Genomic DNA, 18,730 nt, shown 5'->3' with positions numbered 1-18,730 from the left:
TGGTGTCCCACCCAGAGCAGGAGCTCACACACTTGTGTTTACACCAGTGCAGAGGTTTAATGTGGCTTGGGAGGTTTTGAAAGGCTGCGTATAGCAAATCCCACTCCATATATTCAAGTAGGAATTTGCTGTACATTCTCGCTTGGAGCTTGCCCACACTTTAAAGCAAGTTCTACTTAAGGAAGGCTTTCAGCTTCGAGTACAACAGCTATCCCTCAGTTGTTAAATAACTAGGCAAGCTCATGGCTTAATCTAGATACCTTTGTAAAGGGCAAAGATGGCAAAGCACATCTCTCTGCCATGCGTGGACCACTAGAACTGGCAGGAAGTATCTGAGATGTGATCTTCTACAGACTTGAACTAGGCCTTGAGGCAAAGATTCACATTTTAAAAGGAGCAGATAACAAAATGGCAAATAGGAATATTGTAGCCTATCATTTACAGGCACCCAAAAGGAGAGCTGTGACTTATTTGAAGCTTACATACAGAACAAAAGATGTTTTCTGGAATTTCCATCAGAGTGTATATATATTCTTACAAGTACTTTTAGTGTAAACCCTAGAAAATGTAATTCTTTCTTTGCAAAAGACATAACAGAAAATAATTTTATTACTAAACACTGTACCTGCTGGACGCAGTACGACTACTGAGTCCTAGGAGGGGAAAGAAAATGGCCTGGCTGTATAAAATCCTCCACATCTTTAATCTATATGTGTAAAATCCCATTTTCTTCCCATAAAAGGCATCCCACAAGTATCGTATACAACTACATAAGCCAGCTTAGCATTGGTGTTGCCAAGGGAATAAATGCAGTTATTTATTCTCCCATAAAGAGAAGTGTCAATACATCAGATACAATTTTCCCTTCTCAATAATCTTCCTTTGAAAGATCAATACAATAAAAAAATTACAATGCTTACCAATTGAATTAGGACTAGCCATATTAAGATACTGACACAAGTGCCTACCTTTAGACACAACTGTTTGAAAATTTTGGTCTATAGTTGCAACTTCAACTGTTTAAAATACGTATGGCCAGCATCGCTCAAAGCCCTCTGTCACCAGTGTCTCTGGTTACCTTGTAAGAAGTGGAACACTTCAACATTAATCATTCAGCCCATCGGACTGATTTGCAGACAGAGTCCAGGGCTGTTCTCTGCCTCCTGGCTGAGGTGCTGTGGGACAGCAACACTGATGCTGCAGCTGAAGCTGTAGCAGGGTGTGTGGCTGACACAGATGGGGCAGCTGCATTTGGGAATATTCACAGGCACGGTGAAACTACTGCAAACACCTTAACTTCTCCTTGCCCCATCTGTAGTTGAGAAGCTTCTTAGGATCATAGTATACCTCACAGTTTGTGTGAATGAGAGAATGAGAAAAAAACATATGATGCTTTCTGACACTCATATGCTTGTATTTTTGCTTTCAGCAGCTTCGCTGCTATCATTCACATTAATAGCATGATTCTGTGCAGACCTTGCTGCTGTTCAGGAAGAAGTGTTATATTTATCAAATATATAACCTGAGCATTTTGCCATGTTCCTCTAGGATTTGACTTACTTAAATAAGATTAGGAATATCATAATTAAAATTCAGGATTTCCTGTCTTCCAACGGCACAGCTCATAATGTCATAAAAACCTGCAGGTGCTCATAAATGAACCACTCCGTGGCACTGTCTGCACTTACAGGATGTAGGTGATGATCCCCAGAGACCACATGTCCACCTCAGGGCCATAGGCACATCCCCGTAGTATCTCCGGTGCTGCAGATGATAAAACACTTGTCAATAAGATGGAAGTTGAATGCAGAAATAACAGTCACAAAGTCAATTTAAACTCTGTGCACACTCGTAAGAGTCTTTTAAAAAGTTAGGGCCTGTTGCTTTAAGCCCTAAATTAGGCAAATGATTCCCTTCACTGAGTATAAAGCAACAGAAGTCATGTCCAAGCACAGCCAGAATAAAATGAAAAGCGGACTTCGGTTTCAAATTGCTTTTTAGGTTTAGGTTTGTGAAAGGAACCACAGAAAGTTACAGCAGTAACTGGAGCTGCAATGTGACAAAGGAGGTGGTACTTTTACATCAGTATTTTACTTATTTACTTGGTACTTTGTTTGGGCTTTATTTTTGGTATTCTGTTTTAATTGTAAGGAAAGACAAGACCATTTCAGGCAATTGCTTTTGCTGCAGTGCGGAGAAGGCGGAAAGGCCCAGCAGTCTCAGGGACTCCGGCTCTACAACAGTAAAGAGGAGTTAATCTCTGCCCAAGCAGCCTGACAGACACACCTCGAGGAAAGCTGAGCAGACCACTGTATCCCTCAGACAGTATGTGTTGCTGCTATGTGTGAGTAAAAATGTGCACAGTTGCACATTCAAACTGTGACATGCCTACCTCAAGCACCTCCGTCCCCCGTGCTCCCAGAGCTCATAGCTCTGCACACCCTCAAGGTTTGCCTCTGACTGGGCAAACCTTCCTGGGCAAAGCTCCTGAGGCAGCAGGACGAAAATGCCACATCTCCAGAGGAGGAAATGGAAGTGCTTGATACTGGTGGAGGCAAGACCCTTCCCTCCCTCACCTTTTGGCCACAGACAAAAATACCCAACTAATTTGGAAAAAATAATTAAAAAGACACTGCTGAGCCACACTTCCATGTATCAGTAGCCCTTCTTCTCAGCAACCATTGTATCTGTATTAATACCCATCAGATGCACGGGTTGGCAGCACAGCCCCCGAGCCCACCGGCTCTATGATGCATGTGGGATGGCTGCCACATTTCTGGGGCACAGTGGACTTGCTGCATCAATGCTGCAGCACGTACGCATCTCTTCACCTTCCCACATTACACTTTCACAGCCATGAGTGCTGCTCATGGCCCCTCATGCTCAGGGCCAAGAAGGGCTGGGGCTTCCCAAAAGTGTGACAGCTCCCTGCTCAGCCTGAAGTTTTGGTTGCCCCTCCAGACTGACTCAGGCTGCTGGCACGCTCCTGCTTTGCTCCCAGCCTGTGGGAGGTCTCCGTTGGGGCAGCTAGCTCTCCCGAGGAATGTGCTGCAACATCCTGGGGAAGCCAGGCTCCCCCAAGCATGATTTTAATCGGAGTGAGTATACACAACTCCCTAACGGCCTCCAGGCAGCTGGCTCAGACTTCTTCAACTTACCTGAAGGATTTACCATGCAGGGAACACATCAAGCATTTTTACAAAGCATTAATATAGAAGGCAAAGGACGTTAATCACTAAGTTTGCTACATACCACTCGTACAGCTGGCAGCTGGGCAAACGCTTGCCCGTCTAAGCACAGACATTCCTTGCCTCCTTATTCTTCTGCTAGGTAAACTGATGAACAGAGAGGGGCTGTTTTTGAGAAGGAACACTAGATGCCAAATGATTTTAACTCAGGTTAACCCGTAGCTAACAGGACAGACTACAGGCGAAGCAGCCAATGACCTCAGAGAAAGAGATTGAGACAGACCAAGAAAAGAGCTGTTAACCACCGTTCTCCCTGCCATGTTTGTTAATGCCATGTGGGGGGTTCTGAAGTAAATAGGACAGTTTTTCTGTTTAACAGCCAATATGCTTCCTCTTCTAGAGAACGCAATGTTTCTTGGGATGTCTTTTTGCTCAGGATAAGGGCAGAAGACACTTTCTGCCCTTCTTTCGCTTTTCTCCTCCTTCTACCTCAGTATTGTAAAATGGCCACAAAGGAGACCAAAGATTTGTACATACAGGGCTGCCTTGCTATCTAGACTGTGTGGATTACACAGTTATACACCTTGTAAATATGACTTTTTAATATTTCCAGAAGCTTGCTTTTGGTGAATGGATTTGACTGATACGTTGCAGTTAGTTTAGATGTTGGTTGTAACAGACTGATCATGAATCACTGCCCTGCACTGGCTTATTTTTATGTGCTACTGTCAGAAATCACTTATGCCTTTCTTGTTAAGTTCACTGAAAGTACAATGTCTCAGCAAGTTAAGTTCTTTGTGACCATCTTCTTGCTTTCAGTCCTCTGCATCGCTTTACACGTCCCAGGAACTGTAGATTTGTAAGTCTTGATGCCAAAGTATCCAGACTCCAGTATGTGTTTTTGTTGCTGTGTCCTTTCTGGAGAAGCTGCTGATAGCTGGGTGGGCAGGATGTGGGAGTTGGCAGCCTGTGACTATCAATTATTCATAGTTTAATTTGGCATTTCAACAGTATTCCTTCTGGGTTTCCTCCACTTCTGGAAAGTAATGCTTGAATATTTTCCAGCCACCAGGAATTCTGCATGGCCAGTTAACTTGGGTTGTAAAGGAAAGATTGCAGGTCCATGTCTGTAGGCACAAAGCTCCTTTCTTCTCTTCTCAGCACAGACATTCAGCCTCAACCCTCCCCACCAAGTCATCCCTACTCTGAGGGCTCTTCTATGGGAGTAAGCCTTATCCTATTTTTATAGTAAGTAGACAGTATGCCAGTAAAGACAGGCATAAAAAGGGCAAAATACTAACTACAGTTTTACGGCATTTGTAATGTAACTGTCACGAGAAAAGACAACTAGAACATTAATAGCTAGTATGTGAAGTACAGTGTTATAAAACTAAGCAGACTGGAATTCAGTGCTACTCTAAAGCATACTTGGCACCTGTGTGTGCTTGGCAGAGAATGTCATACAAGGTAATGGACATGTCACCTGAATTGCATTATCAGCTGTGCTATGAGGTAACAGAGTAATCTCTGTTGGTCTTCTCCAATGTCCTCTTTCCTTTGCTTCTACAGTCATAAAAGCAAATGCCAAGTCTTTAGTTTCAAATGGCTTGGCTCAGCTCTGTCCAAAACTACCCGAGATGCTTACCACCCAGCACACTGCTAGCAACTTGCAGCCTCTTGCAGGAGCCCATTCAGGATCTACAGTTCAGCAAGAATGGCAGAAATAGGTTTCTCCACAAGATCACATTGGTTGCTGGAGGTGAGCATCCACCATGGGAAGCCCAGCAGGCTTACCCTGGTATAAACAAGATCACCAGCCTCCCTGGTGATTAGCTGGTTTGCTGACATGGGAGTGCCTTGCAATAAAGGGTGAGCAGACTGCAGAGGCAGCTGCAATCCTCTTTTGCCAGAGGGGCTCCTTCTTTTGCACGTTCTGGCACTGGAGGATCAATTTCTGGTTCATTTTCTGGTACCGGGAGTCCCAGCAAGCTTCTGCATATGTCCAGGAGCTAGCTGTCCCTGCTCTGACAGTGAAGCTGTGCGCAAGGGTGCTGTATCAGGAGCCCAACAGCATGCAGGGGATGCCCTGCTGAAAGCTGCCAGGCAGTGTGCGAGGCTCCGTCCAGCTGCTGGCTGCTCAGCCTTGCACGGCTTGGCACCGCCACAGGAAACTGAGCCAGAACTCACCAGAGGTTTGCCCTGCTCTGCAGACCACCCACCCACAGGCAGGCCGGAGGCTCTCTGCAGGGACGGAGCATCCCACAGGTCCGTGCCATCCCCTCTGACCTGGGGACGCTGCTGCTGAAGAAAAGTCTGCTGTGTGCAGGGGCTGGCCAGGCTGGGTGCATCCCCACCTGCAGCAGGATGAGCTCCCATCGCAGCCCCATGGGCAGAAAGAAATGCTCCGGCCCCACAAGGGAACGGCCTCTGGGGCTCAGCACCATCTCTTTAATTATATTTTTCAAGATCAGTTGTATGCTTGCTTTCTCCCTACTGTGGCAGGTTATGTGCTTGAACTCTGTTTTTAGATTCTGGATTTTTTGGGGGTTGGTTTAGTTATATACCCTTTGGATTACTGATATCTGACATATAGCACAGCTATGGCATTGTTTGCCAAATGTTATGTGTACGGCAATATGTGTATGGCAATTGTAGTGTTCACTCTCTGCCCCACTTATTTTCTCCCCAAAGCAATGGAGACAAAACCCACATTCCTAATTATTCACGAACTGGTACCAGTACTACATTTTCTCACCTGCTTATCAAAACCTCACTCTCCCATATGACAGTGAGGGAACATATTTTTACCTAAATGTGATTCTATGGAAATTTGTTTTAATTTGAAGTATCAGTGGTGGTTTTCTTGCATTCAAATTAGTTGCCTTACATTATTAAAAGCTACAAGACTGAGAAGCATGAACTAGCTGTGATTTTGGAAAAAAACAGAAACATGTAAGAACAGGACAACTGAGACAAAACACAGTTTCTAAACCTTGTGCACATCTTCCACAGTTAAACAAGTAGAAAGTATCCTTAAAGGCCACCAACTGAAAAATATAAACCCAGTATAGAATTTCCTAATTTCTAAATTACTAAAGGAATTAAAATTACCATCCTTGTGTAATACAGTGCTAAGCTCATGAGGTAGATGTTTGCTCTGAAGTCATCCACAAACTCATGCTTGTTAAAGTACTGTGAATGCACAGGCAAATTAGTCATTTTGGTAAGCAGTGGTTCATGCTGATTCTCACTCTGTTGGTAAAACTGAAGCAAACCTATGATTTCATTCTTATTTTGTTTAGGAGAAAAGAGGATTAGTTAAAAGTGCCAAAGCCTTTTTACTGCTGAAAGAGATGACTAGATCTACACCAGTCGCCCCAGTTGACAAGATGTGCCGCAAAGAGTTCCTTGCTAATGCACTCATAATTCTGTTACACAGGTCCCACTCCAGCGTGGACCAGAATGGTCTGAGTCAAGCCTGCATTTAAAACCATGTATTTGCTGAAACATTTTGGGTTTAGGGGATTAATTTATGACTCCACTCTAAGGAATAATTTGATTTCCTCTATGTTAAAAAAAAAACTACTTTAAGGTAAATTCACTGTAAGCAATTTCAAATATTCATAATTGTTATGAACTCTATAAATTTTTAGTCATTCCCATTATGCCTTTCATAGTCCAAATTTCTGCCGATGCCTCTCCAGTATTATTTTAGTAATTTCAGCGTTTTCATGATGGTTGAACTTATTTCCATGCAAGTAGTGAACTTGCACCATAACATATGTTTTGATTATTAAGCTTCAGTGCTAGAGAATATGATTTTAGAAAAATTTAACCCAGTGCCAGTTCTGAATTTTAGCTTTTTATTTCTGCTTTTTAGGGGCTTTTTGAATTTTGACTTTAGGAAGAAGCATTTCACCTTGGAGAAAGCAAATGTAACACCCTCACGTAAAGTGCAGCATACTGTAAATAATAAAACAACGTACCACAGTACCCTGGAGTTCCACAAACTGTCTTCATGGTCACCTGATCTTCCACAATCTTGGAAAGTCCAAAGTCAGCTGTTAAGATTGTTTAGGAATATTAATGTTTGCACAAAGCCAATACAATGGGATGCCTAAGGGTGTACAAGCGGTGATCCAGAAATGCATTTTAGGTATGTATTCAGCTTCCACTCTGTGAGTAATCCAACAAAATTAACAGAACAATTTTGGGTTAAAAAATTGTGCATCAGTGATATCTTGGATAAGGGTCAGAGTACACAGTCCCTGCAAGACAAAATCCCAGCAATATTTTGATAGAGAGCTTCTAGGGGCATGGAGGTTGTGCCAGGAGAAGTACTGTTCATCCTTTTTGCAGTGTTTCTACCCTGAATTACTACTTAGACAGCAAGAGCCTTCATGACGTTAGATGCCGTACTTGCATGACTCACTTTTTAAAAGACATAAAAACTGAAGTCTTCACAACTCTTTTAGTTTTCACTGAGAATAAACCGAGCTTCTTCAAATTTCAATTTAGGTGAGGACAACCTGGCCTTAAAAAATGCAAAATAAAAGTATTTTTGTCTTGCTACAGTGAATATAAAAGCGAATGTTTTGACTCAAGATCAGGATAAAAATAGTTCATATTTTATTCTAGAAATGCATAGTTAGGATTCACTTGTCCCTAAATGGTTATCATTTATGTATTATTATTTATCAAAACAGAAATAACTTTACTTTTATAAACACTGCCACTCACTGTAAATCAGATCTCAATTTAAAGAAGGCAATAATCTTAACCAGAAGATGAAGAATCACAGCATTTAGGAAAATGCTTCAGAAGCCCCTACACCACTCTGGCCATGAAATCAAGGCCACTGGGTGCTGCATGGTACAGCTAGTACTATCATGGTACAGCTGTTTAGTGCCTTTCCAGGAAAGGTAAGAACTAGATAAAATGTACATTAAGATGCCATCATCCTGAGATGCAAGACTTTCCTCAAAATTTATAATAAATTGCTTGAGACTAGTTTGTGGAAATCTGGCTCCTGAAACCCATGATGAACACCAGCCTGATGAACATGGCAACACTCACTCCTTGCATGCTCCCATGCTCCCTGGTAAGGGAGCACAAGGTGTTATTTCCAAATTGGTTATATACAGCTCAGGAGCGTTGCACAGAGCTCCTCTTTGCTCAAGTGAAAACTGGGCATACCCAGCATTTTTGGAGGTTATGCCCTTCGCAAGTGGCCGCCATCCCCAACAGAACTGGCATAACATATCGCCGTTCAGGGGAGCCTGGTCTCACCTTGTCCCTCCTCATACCCCCCGTGGTACTGACTGTGCTTCATGTAGCTTCCCTATGCTCTTTGTGAAGATCACTTCTTCTTATCCCTCAAATCTGCCTTCAAAACAGAAGTCAGCCTTGCTCAGTTTGCTTTCTACCACTAATCTGCACATTTGTACTTTCATGACAATGAATCTTTCCTCTTAAAATACTAGTTTAACAAGCAAAAGGGGCGCAGAAGTGATGCACACAGCTGTATGCTGATCTCATGATCTTTCTTGTTCCTCCTGAGTGCTTTATTCTCTGCCACGTTCTGCACAATTTTGGCTATAAATTCTCTAAGCCAGCATCTAGTTTTGTATTGGTTTTAAAAAAAACCATGCACAGCTGTGCTGCTGAAGAAGTAACATGCTGTTCATTTGAGTATAAGCGTTAGCTTTGAATAAAGTGGTGGTGAGACGTATATACTGTAAATATCAGTTAGCACATATTACTAGTACAAAGGAATTAGGGAAGCATACATTTAATGCTGCTCACCGATTTTTAATGGTGCATCTGGTGCTGGCGTTGCATAGAGTAGATTTTCTGGCTTCAAGTCACGATGCACAATCCCATTTGCATGCAGGTACTACAAAAAGAGAAAGTCAAAACATTTAAGTGAGAATAAGATGTTATGGTGAAGCATGAGTTAACATCTTCCTAATAATCTATAGCAGCAGATTAATAATCTGCTATGTTTGTGACACAGTCACTCAACTGATTTTCAGCAGCTTTTTTTCTGCAAACCTGCTCAGCACAGGATCCTTGGATGCATATTGTAATCTGAATAGGAAATTAAAATTTGGGAAGGCAAAGATAGCATCATGTCCATTTGAGAAGAAAAACATCTCAGAAAGTATTATTGACTTTTTAAATACAGTGGTAGCTTCTAGGAAGTAATCAATCTGTCTTTTGATATCTATACACACAGATACCATTCCCTTAGTCTATGGGCTGTCCCTATAAAATGTTCGTTGAGTTCATTTAGCCCATGACTTTGGGCTCCATTTGTCATAACAGTCCTTCAGGGCAGGAGAGATGGTGTGTGGTGTTGGACTGTTGCGTGCTGAAGCCAGTTCTGGTTCCATTATCACTGTGCTTTTCTTGGTTTTCATCAAAGTTCATTTTTCATTAATCTGGGTGATTCTTACTGTAATATCATTGATATGATATATAGCCACCATAGAAGTTATGATATACAATGTTATATAGCAATTAACATCACACAATTTAATTTATTACTAGGAAGTAATCTCAACAATAGATGTTGAGATACCAAAGTCTCACTCAGAGGAAGGTAATTTCTGCACATTATAACATTCTGAGAGATAAGAAAATAGTCATACAACTATTAAACCATTAAATAGACACCTTTGAGTAGAAAGGATGCAGTACGTGTCCTGGGCCAACTATAAAATCCTTAAGGTCCCTGGAGCAGACTTCTCAAGGGTTTTAAAACCACCCAATTGCAGAGTCTCAAATATCCATCCGTCTTGCTGAAGCACATGCAGTATATGTGAATTCACTCACCACTGAATTCCTTTAAAGATGCTGTTCCTGCCTTGTACTAATGGAAAGAGTAATTTCTGGAATATATGGCTGCCTCTTACACTGCTATAGACAGACATAGGAAAAATATATAATATACAGATAGACAAAAAAGGATAAACTAGTGAAACAAATTCTGTATTTCTTGTTGATAAAACATTCAGCAGAAACCTCTGAAGCCTTGGAAGAAAGATGCTTAAGGATAGAATCACATTATCTTATTCAAAAGTCTCCTGGTTTACATTTTAGTAGCATCTCTCTCAGCTGTGTTTTCACTATTAAAAAAACCAGTCTGTGTGCACACTGTTATGCAGCAAATGACAAATGGTTAAATATTCATCTAGTAAGCACAGCTACAGTGTTCACTTGAGTTAGCATCCGAGATGAATTCTTGACTGTGTATTTCATTGGAATTTTAGTTTGTATAAGGTGCCAGTGACTAAATAATATTAAGTAAGAACACATTGCTCTTTCCTCGGGCATTGTTTTAGTGACACTGAGTGCTTTTTAAGTGTGTGTTTCTTACAGTGCAATAAATGTTTTTTGTTGACTTTCTCTAAAATCCTAAAGTGGCAGCATTTGTCATGACGCGGCTTGTGGAGATCGGCCAAAGACTCTCATCTACTTTACTTCACAGTGAAATCTAAGTGCTTGTCCCAGCTGTGTTTTCTACAATGAGATAGCTAATCAGTTATCCAAGGTAAAAAAAGGCAACAATATATGGAAACTGATGGATTGCACACTGCTACATCATTTAATGCAATCACATCTGCGTGGCTGCACACAATCATGTCCACCCTGGATAAAAATATATCTTTATCAGCCAATGAAGTCATAACTGTAGCAAAGATGCTCCCACAGCATAACACTGATGTGTTTGACATGCAGAGGTAATAGCGGCACACAAGGAGTGTACCAAAAGCAATCAAGTTGGAGTGGACAGAAAGAGATGTCTGAACTGATCTGTGTTCATGTGCTGCAAATCGGTTTAGCTGAGTCTGTAGGAGTGAGAAGTATCAGATATTTCATGATTGCTCGGTGGAAAGCAGACACTTCCAATTCATTCGTATGAAAAAACTTTGAACAAATTTGTGCAGAGAAATGTTCCAGCGAAGTCTGCAGTCTTTTAGCAGGTCCTTTTTTACACATGCCCATAATCCTAAAAACATTTAATGGTATGAGGCTAAAAACATTGAAATTTTCTTCTCTTCCCAGAATCGCATTTTTGTGGGAGAGAAATTTGGGAAAAACTTTGGAAGAACCTGTTCAACTTTTCCTCCCTTGCAAGTCATAAAGTGAGACTGGCTCACAGGGCTCCTTCTCAGACGTAGCAAGAACCATAACTGATGACATCTGCTAACCATGCTTGCGCCTCATGACTGACTGACTTTTTAACAGATTTGTACTGAACTTGCAGTGTGAACTCTTTTTTTTTTTTATTACAAACTCATAAGACCCCATGGAGGGAAATTTCCCTCCTCTACCCAGCCTGCCATTTGCAGAAAACTCGCAGGATGGGGGTGCCCAACAAATGTGAATTCCCTCAATAACCTAGCCCATGTCTTTCAAAGACTGCCACTGCAATGCTGAGCTCTCTCTCTTGTGTCGCATCCTCACAACACCCGCAGCTCCTCCTACCCTCTCCACCACACCTCCCGTTATCTCCCCAGCATCCTAGCCCAGAATTTCTGCCCACCAATAGTACCTCCTCTGACCTCTCCCTATGGTCCACATAGATCCCATCATGGTTGCTACAATCCCTAATCTCAGTCCCTGCTGCTGTGTCCTCTTCTCTCCCACCGTTTCTTTTGCTTGACTTCATATTTGGGCACGAGATAACCTGTGGTGCTCCGACCAGTCATGGGTTTAACAGGCCTACTGTTGGCATCTTGTATCTTCGAGACCTAGCCTCCTGTCAAATTTTGTTGAGGTTGGCCAATAGGGTCAATAGTTTTGTTGTGAACTAACAGATAAAAGGGCAAAATGGACAGAAAAACGCCCAGAGTTTTCACTGATGCAGAAATCCCATTCTTCAACCACACAAAAGTACCAGATAGGCTCGTGGATCCCCAGCCCTCCGAGGTGAAAGACTGCTGGCTGGACTTCTGTAAAAGGTACCTGCCTTGAAACAGCCTTGTTACTAAAGGTCTCCAGCACACGCAGAGACCTCCTGTCCTCCAGCCTGAGCCACCTGTCATTCACTGATCGTGTCTCCTGCTCCACAACCCGCCATGAATGGGACCTTCCAAGACTGTGTCCATTTTCAGCATTGCTCCCTTACTTTGCAAATACCCTGGGACTTGTCTGCAAATTTTCACCAGTCCCAACAGCTCTGCTCCCCAAGTAGCATAATAGTTCCTGATATTGAAGACTACTTGGTAATTACATTGTTTTGTATATACGTGAACAGTATTCTGAGTTAAACTATCTTGAATTAGAAGTGGATTTAATTAAATTAGCACTATCCACTTTGTATAACACTTATTTCAACTTATGTATGCTCTATTTTGATTGCTCTTCACTTTATTTTTCACATATTTATTTTAATAAATGGCGTGTTCCTTTGCAGGCAGTGCCTCTGCAGCATAAGTTCAAAGATAATTGTTTCTCTCTCCCAGTTTGGAGTACAGCTTTGGGCATTGCGTACTCTCATTGTAAAATAGATAACCTGTGCTCTACTATTTATAAACTATGTCTCTTAATGGCTAAATGATGTGATTAAATGAGAAGATCAGGGCCCAGGTATCAAGCTAGAGCAGCATACTGACTCACTTTATGATCTAGGCATTGCTGAATTTTCCCCACCTATAAGATATGGATGAGACTTGAAAAACATTTGAACAGTTTTTAGATGCAGTGCTGTGTAACAGTTTAACATAGCATGCACATAAAATGTGACCATGACATGATACTCTTATAGTAGCTAAAATGTCCTGTTTTCACTTTCTTCTGATTTTCAGTAGACCGTGCCAAGCGCTAAAAGAAAATAAAGGCATGGCACTTCTCTGATTGCAGCTTTGCTAATTTGTGTTAGTGAAATAAGGTGAATACAGAAAATTTATATTTACATGAAAATTCTGTATTTCCATGGCAACATTACATGGATGTATTTAGCTCTAGTTATGTCCTGTAACATCTATGTACTAAAATGTAAGATTTACTTGTAGAATAACAGCACTTGATCTGGCCTGATGAGATGTAGATGGAAGAGAGGCCTCCACAGGATCTCACAGCAAGACCTGTGGAAGAAGACCTTGGGAAAAAGTCTTCTCCATGCACGGCAGTTTCATCTGAGCAGCTGGCCAATGGCATGAGGAAGAGAAATTATGCTTTCTCATGTACCTCCTCCTGTGATTTTATTTTATTTTTTTAACACCACATCAAGGTAGGTGCTATAAATAAGGACAGTACTGATTTTAAGGAACATATCGCTATTCCACTTAGCAAAAGAGAATGAACAAGAAAAAGTAAAATGGAAACACTAGAGACCCTGAGCAGTCTGTATTAAATTAGTGAATTTAAATGCAAAGGAAATAAAATAAACACTGAAAAAATATATTTGCGCATCCTATGATCACACTTCTTTTTCAATTGCTTTGGCCAATGAGATGTAAGTAGGCCAGGCGGGTGAATTGGCTCTGCTTCAGGCACACAGTAGGGTACTGCATTATTACTGTACAGCATCTTAGATAATCTGGGAGAAATGTATTCTAGCAAAATTGAGTATGCTAGTGTAATTACTCTTCAATAAATGTTGAGGACAGACTCAGCATGACACTAGGTGGGAATAATATACAGGCCCTTTTCTGAAAGACTTACTGGTTAAAATAAAGACCGCCTTCATCTAGGCCTTTATTCCTGTGGTACACAACAGCAACTCATGACTGAACAATTGCTGTGACTCTCATTGTGACTGCAGCAGGAAGATTTTTTTTTTTAAGCTTCTTTCTAATTGCTGCGTGAGAATTCCTTTTGCTCTTTGTTTTATCTTTTAATAATTCAAGTTCCTATCTAACTTGAAAGATTTTATGACAAAAGGACAAATGAAGACTGCTTAAAACTCTGACCTTTTTCCTTAATTTTACTTATGGTACCTATTACACAGAACTGTAGAAAACTAGGGCTGAAATGAACCTGAATCATCTACTCCTCTCTATGCTCCTAGCCAGCATCAATTATATCTACAACAGTTGTTTGTCCAATTTATGCTTAAAGACCTCTGATACTAGAGACTCCACAATTTCCCCAAGCGATTTATTACAGGGCTGTGCTATCTTGACCATTAGAAAGTACTTCCCTGTGACTTACCTGGATCTTGACAGGGGCAGATGAAGCCAATTACCTTGTTTCTTATATACCGTAGAGGCAGAAAGCAGATTATTTGCTTTTTTGCCACAGCCTTTTGAGTGCTTGTTACCATGTACACAATCATTCTTCTGTCTAAGACTAAAGGACTCTAGTTTGCTCTGTCTTTTCTTACAGACCATCTTTTCTAGACTTGTGATCATTCTTGTTGCTCTCCTCCAGGCTGTATTGACTTGCATCGATATGTTGAAAATGCAAAAATGTATTCCAGTTGTGGTCTGACAAATTTTACAGGATGTATTCATAAGTGTATTTGCCTTTTTTACAACATATCCCACTCCTGTTTGCCTTTTGATCCAGTGTAACCTTCAGGTCCTTTCTGTTTTGCTCCCACTCCCATGTTTTTACTGTTGACTATTCAAGTTCATGTACAATTTTGTCCTTGACAGTACAGAAAGGACATTGAATTTTACCAAAGTTATTTTATTTCTAATCCTACTCTCCAATATACTTGCCGTTTTTCCCAATTTTATGTTGTCCAAAATTTTCATAAGTGTACCCTCTATTCCATCATCCGAGGTTGTCAACAAGAACACGAAAAAAGCAGACCAGAGAAGATTTTTCCTCCACTCTTGGTATCTTTAGATACACCGATACACATTGTCTCAGTACAGACAACCAGTCTCCATCCAGCTTAAAATCACTTCATCGTGGCCACATTTCCCTAATTTATTGTGAGACTGTCAGGTGAGACAAGTACCAAAAGCTTTACTCATGTCAAATATGTATGATATCTTCTGTTCCTCCCCTACTAACAATGCCTCTTACCCTGCTTGAGAAAAAATCAAACTGATTTGGCATAACTTGATCTTGACAAAAACTTGCCTTGCTGGTGACCTCCCTTGCTTTGTTATCTCCCAGGTGCCTCATACTCCTTTGGTTCATTATTTACTGCAGAATTTTTCTGGGGAGTGGAGTCAAGGCAGCTGGTCTATAATTCCTCCCCTCTTCCTCTTGAAGTGAGTACTACATACATCCACTTCTCTGCCCCAGCCTCCATCAGAAGTGAGTGTTACCTGTTAAATCTGTTTCAGACTTAAAAAGCTTGCTCTTTAAAGATTGTACTATGAAGGCCACTGGCTGCAACCAATTAGAAAAGATCTAAATGATTTGAATACTCTCTGACTTAGTCTTTTGTTATTCTAGGCTCACGTTTTACTGCTCAGTCACTTCTGTTAATTGTGCTAGGCATCCAGTTACAGCCGAAGCTTTACTGAAAACTAGTGAAAAAAAAGACAAAAACACTGCTGCCTTCTCCCAGACATCTTTCAATAGGTCTCCTTTATCTGGGTTTCTTCTTATGAGGATGATTTATTTTGCTACCCTTCTTATCTTATGCTAGATGCATCTCATTTTCTGCCCTGGCCTTTCTGACTTAATCCTTCGAACTCCTGCTATTCTTTCAACTCAGGCTTAAACAACCTGATCTGTTTCCTGCTTTCTGTATACTTCGTGCCTGTGATTAACTCCAGGATCTGCTGTCCCTGAGCACCAATCTTCATTCAAGTGGACTGATGAGAAACCAGCCAACCCCTGACCACATTGCTACACTCTGAGGGTCCTGCACTCTCTCTGCCAGGCACAGGACCACTGCTGGCAGTGTTGCAACTTCCCTTCTGTCAGCAAATAAGGGAAAAGTCCTAAAATACCTTTGTTTCCACTTGTGAGAGTGACTGTGAGCTGCACAGCCTTTGGGTTTCAAGATGTCTCCTCATTAACCAGGGGATTTTGATGTCAACTGGATCCCAACTCTGGCCATGATCTACAGTGTTGCAATGAACAGAAGCTGTACAGCAGAGACAGCTCCAGCAGCAGCGGGTGTCCTCATGATGACTGTTGTGCATATGCCCTAACTTCTTTGTGAACCTGTCCTGTTCGCTAGCTTTTGGTCTGGCTTACAGACCCTCCTGTTGTGTATGAACCCAGCTCCCTTGTAAAGTTGCATTAGACAATCAAAGAGATGATTAAGGGAGCTCCATCTGCACCTCTTGTTCACACCCAGCTCACACGTGCCCTCCCAGGCAGTGCTGCTTTGTAGGGTAGCGCACACTACCTCTCAGGTTAGTGCTGAACAGCCACTGCCATGGAAATGCTCTGGATCAAGGACCTAGTGCTCCTTTTTCTCCTCAGACAAGATGATGGTTTTCTGTGTGCATTGGTTTAGTAGTGGGGAGAAACCTGTGGTCTGATGTGGCTGGGGCAGTGGTATCATTATACAAATTTCTGTCCAGGATGCCTACAATATGACTGCCACATTCAGGAATACCAGATTCACTTACATTTTCAAAAGGAAAATTTCTACCAGTTTTATTACTCCGCAGAATATATTTAGGACTTGCACGATGAATTTATTACAAAATCAAGTCTGTAGGGTCCTGAAGGGTGAACCAAAGCCATACACACCAGTTCAGTACTGGACATCTTCAGCTATAAATGCAGTCATTACATCTTTAAGAAACTGAAAAGAACATGTTTTTTTCCTCCCTTTTCAGGAATGTCTAGACTTGTAATTAACCTCTTTCTGTAGCCCTTACAAAAGCCCTTACAAAAGAGTGTCATTGCATAATGAAAGCTACTGCACAGTAATTTAGTTTGATTACAGCTATATATTGTTTGATAGAGATGTGGTGTGCTGGTTTTAGCTGGCATAGAGTTAATTTTCTTCATAGTAGCTAGTATGAGGCTATGGTTTGGATTTGTGCTGAAAACAGTGTTGATAACACAGGGATGTTTTCGTTACTGCTGAGCAGTGCTTACACAAAGTCAAGGCCTTTTCTGCTTCTCACCCCACCCCACCAGCGAGTAGGCTGGGGGGGCACAAGAAGTTGGGAGGGGACACAGCCGGGACAGCTGACCCCAACTGGCCACAGGGATATTCCATACCATGTGACATCATGCTCAGCATATAAAGCTGGGGGAAGAAGGAGAAAGGGGGAACATTTGGAGTGATGGTGTTTGTCCTCCCAAGTAACCGTTAGGTGTGACGGAGCCCTGCTTTCCTGGAGATGGCTGACCACCCGCCTGCCGATGGGAAGGAGTGAATGAATTCCTTGTTTTGCTTTGCTTGTGTGTGTGGCTTTTGCTTTACTTGTTAAACTGTCTCTATCTCAACCCACGAGTTTTCTCCCTTTTACTCTTCTGATTCTTTCCCCCATCCCACTGGAGGGGAGTGAGCAAATGGCTGTGTGGAGCTTAGTTGCCAGCTGGGGTTAAACCACCACATGTGGTTCATTGATAAAGTGTCTGAAGCAGTTAAGAGAAACGTTAAATAAATTCTTAATAATCTAACAGGACAAAGAAAAAAAAAATACATTCCTATTTTCTATTCCTAGGAAGGTGAGTGAGCTCACCTTATATATGTAGAATGGCAAAGCCAGTCTCCATGCAATTTGTGTCTAAAATAATAGTTCAGCACAGATCTTACAGAGTACAGAGAAACAAATATGCATCATTCAAAATGTACACTTAGTCATACACTCCACATTGTTGTATACTTTGGAAAACAAGACACACACAGCTTGGGGGAATCAAGAGAAATCTAAAGTTTCATAGTTAGTGAGCACCTATGCCCTGTTATAATCTTCTGCATGTATCAGCTGATTTATAATTCACATGTCCAATAATTGAACAAAAATTACAGATTGATATGAGGATAAGATATGTGACCTGGAACTACTGTAGTCTTATCCTAGAGCAAATGATGCAGTTCCCCTGCACCTCATGGTCCACATCTTTAAAATTGTAGCGACACATACGCTGTGTTTTAGATGTCTAAGTGACAAGTGCAAAAGGGGAATGGGGATACATAATAATCTGTTGTTGAAACTGTGCTGTCCCTGCTGAAGTCCATGTAAATTCCACTACTTCAACTGATTCAGGCTTTATTTAAAAGCACAGTAATACAGCTACTATGAGCGGCCTGTTTCTGTGCTTCCATTTATCTCTCAGGTGGCACATAACTTGGAATGCAGAACGGGACCTGAAATCCTGTATGCTTCGGCTTTGGGAGTTGCATAGTTTGATTTCTGCTGATTATGGAAAAGTACATTTATCTGAGTCGGTTGCTTACAGTATAAACAATTTATTTAGGGCTAAAATTATTTTTTTTTTACAAAATAGAAAACAATAATTGAAATAATCTTTGAAATGCAGGGATTATTTTGAGAAGTGTTGCAGAAGTGTATCTGAGAATTCTTGCTTAAAGAGCTTTAAAAAAACCCCCAAACACTCTCAGTGATAGTGTCAGAACCCAGCTCCACAGGAATCAACAAGGTTCCAGTAAGAAAAGTGTGAAATCATGTTTTATACACAGCATAATCTTC

General features: G+C 41.4%; 1 protein-coding gene across 1 annotated transcript in view; it reads right to left on the bottom strand.

Annotated features, from left to right (window-relative positions):
- Positions 1–18,730, bottom strand: part of CAMK4 (calcium/calmodulin dependent protein kinase IV) — a 186,203-nt gene that overhangs the window by 17,378 nt on the left and 150,095 nt on the right. The window contains exons 6-8 of the mRNA XM_076363191.1: positions 8,994–9,084; positions 7,175–7,249; positions 1,689–1,764 (exon numbers count right to left, since the gene is read on the bottom strand). Coding sequence (XP_076219306.1) covers positions 1,689–1,764; positions 7,175–7,249; positions 8,994–9,084 — 242 coding nt within the window. The remainder of the gene's footprint in view (positions 1–1,688; positions 1,765–7,174; positions 7,250–8,993; positions 9,085–18,730) is intronic.

This window comes from Aptenodytes patagonicus, chromosome Z (genome assembly GCF_965638725.1).
Source record: "Aptenodytes patagonicus chromosome Z, bAptPat1.pri.cur, whole genome shotgun sequence".
In the NCBI taxonomy this organism is placed as follows: Eukaryota; Metazoa; Chordata; class Aves; order Sphenisciformes; family Spheniscidae; genus Aptenodytes; species Aptenodytes patagonicus.
This window is presented reverse-complemented; position numbering and strand designations above follow the sequence as displayed.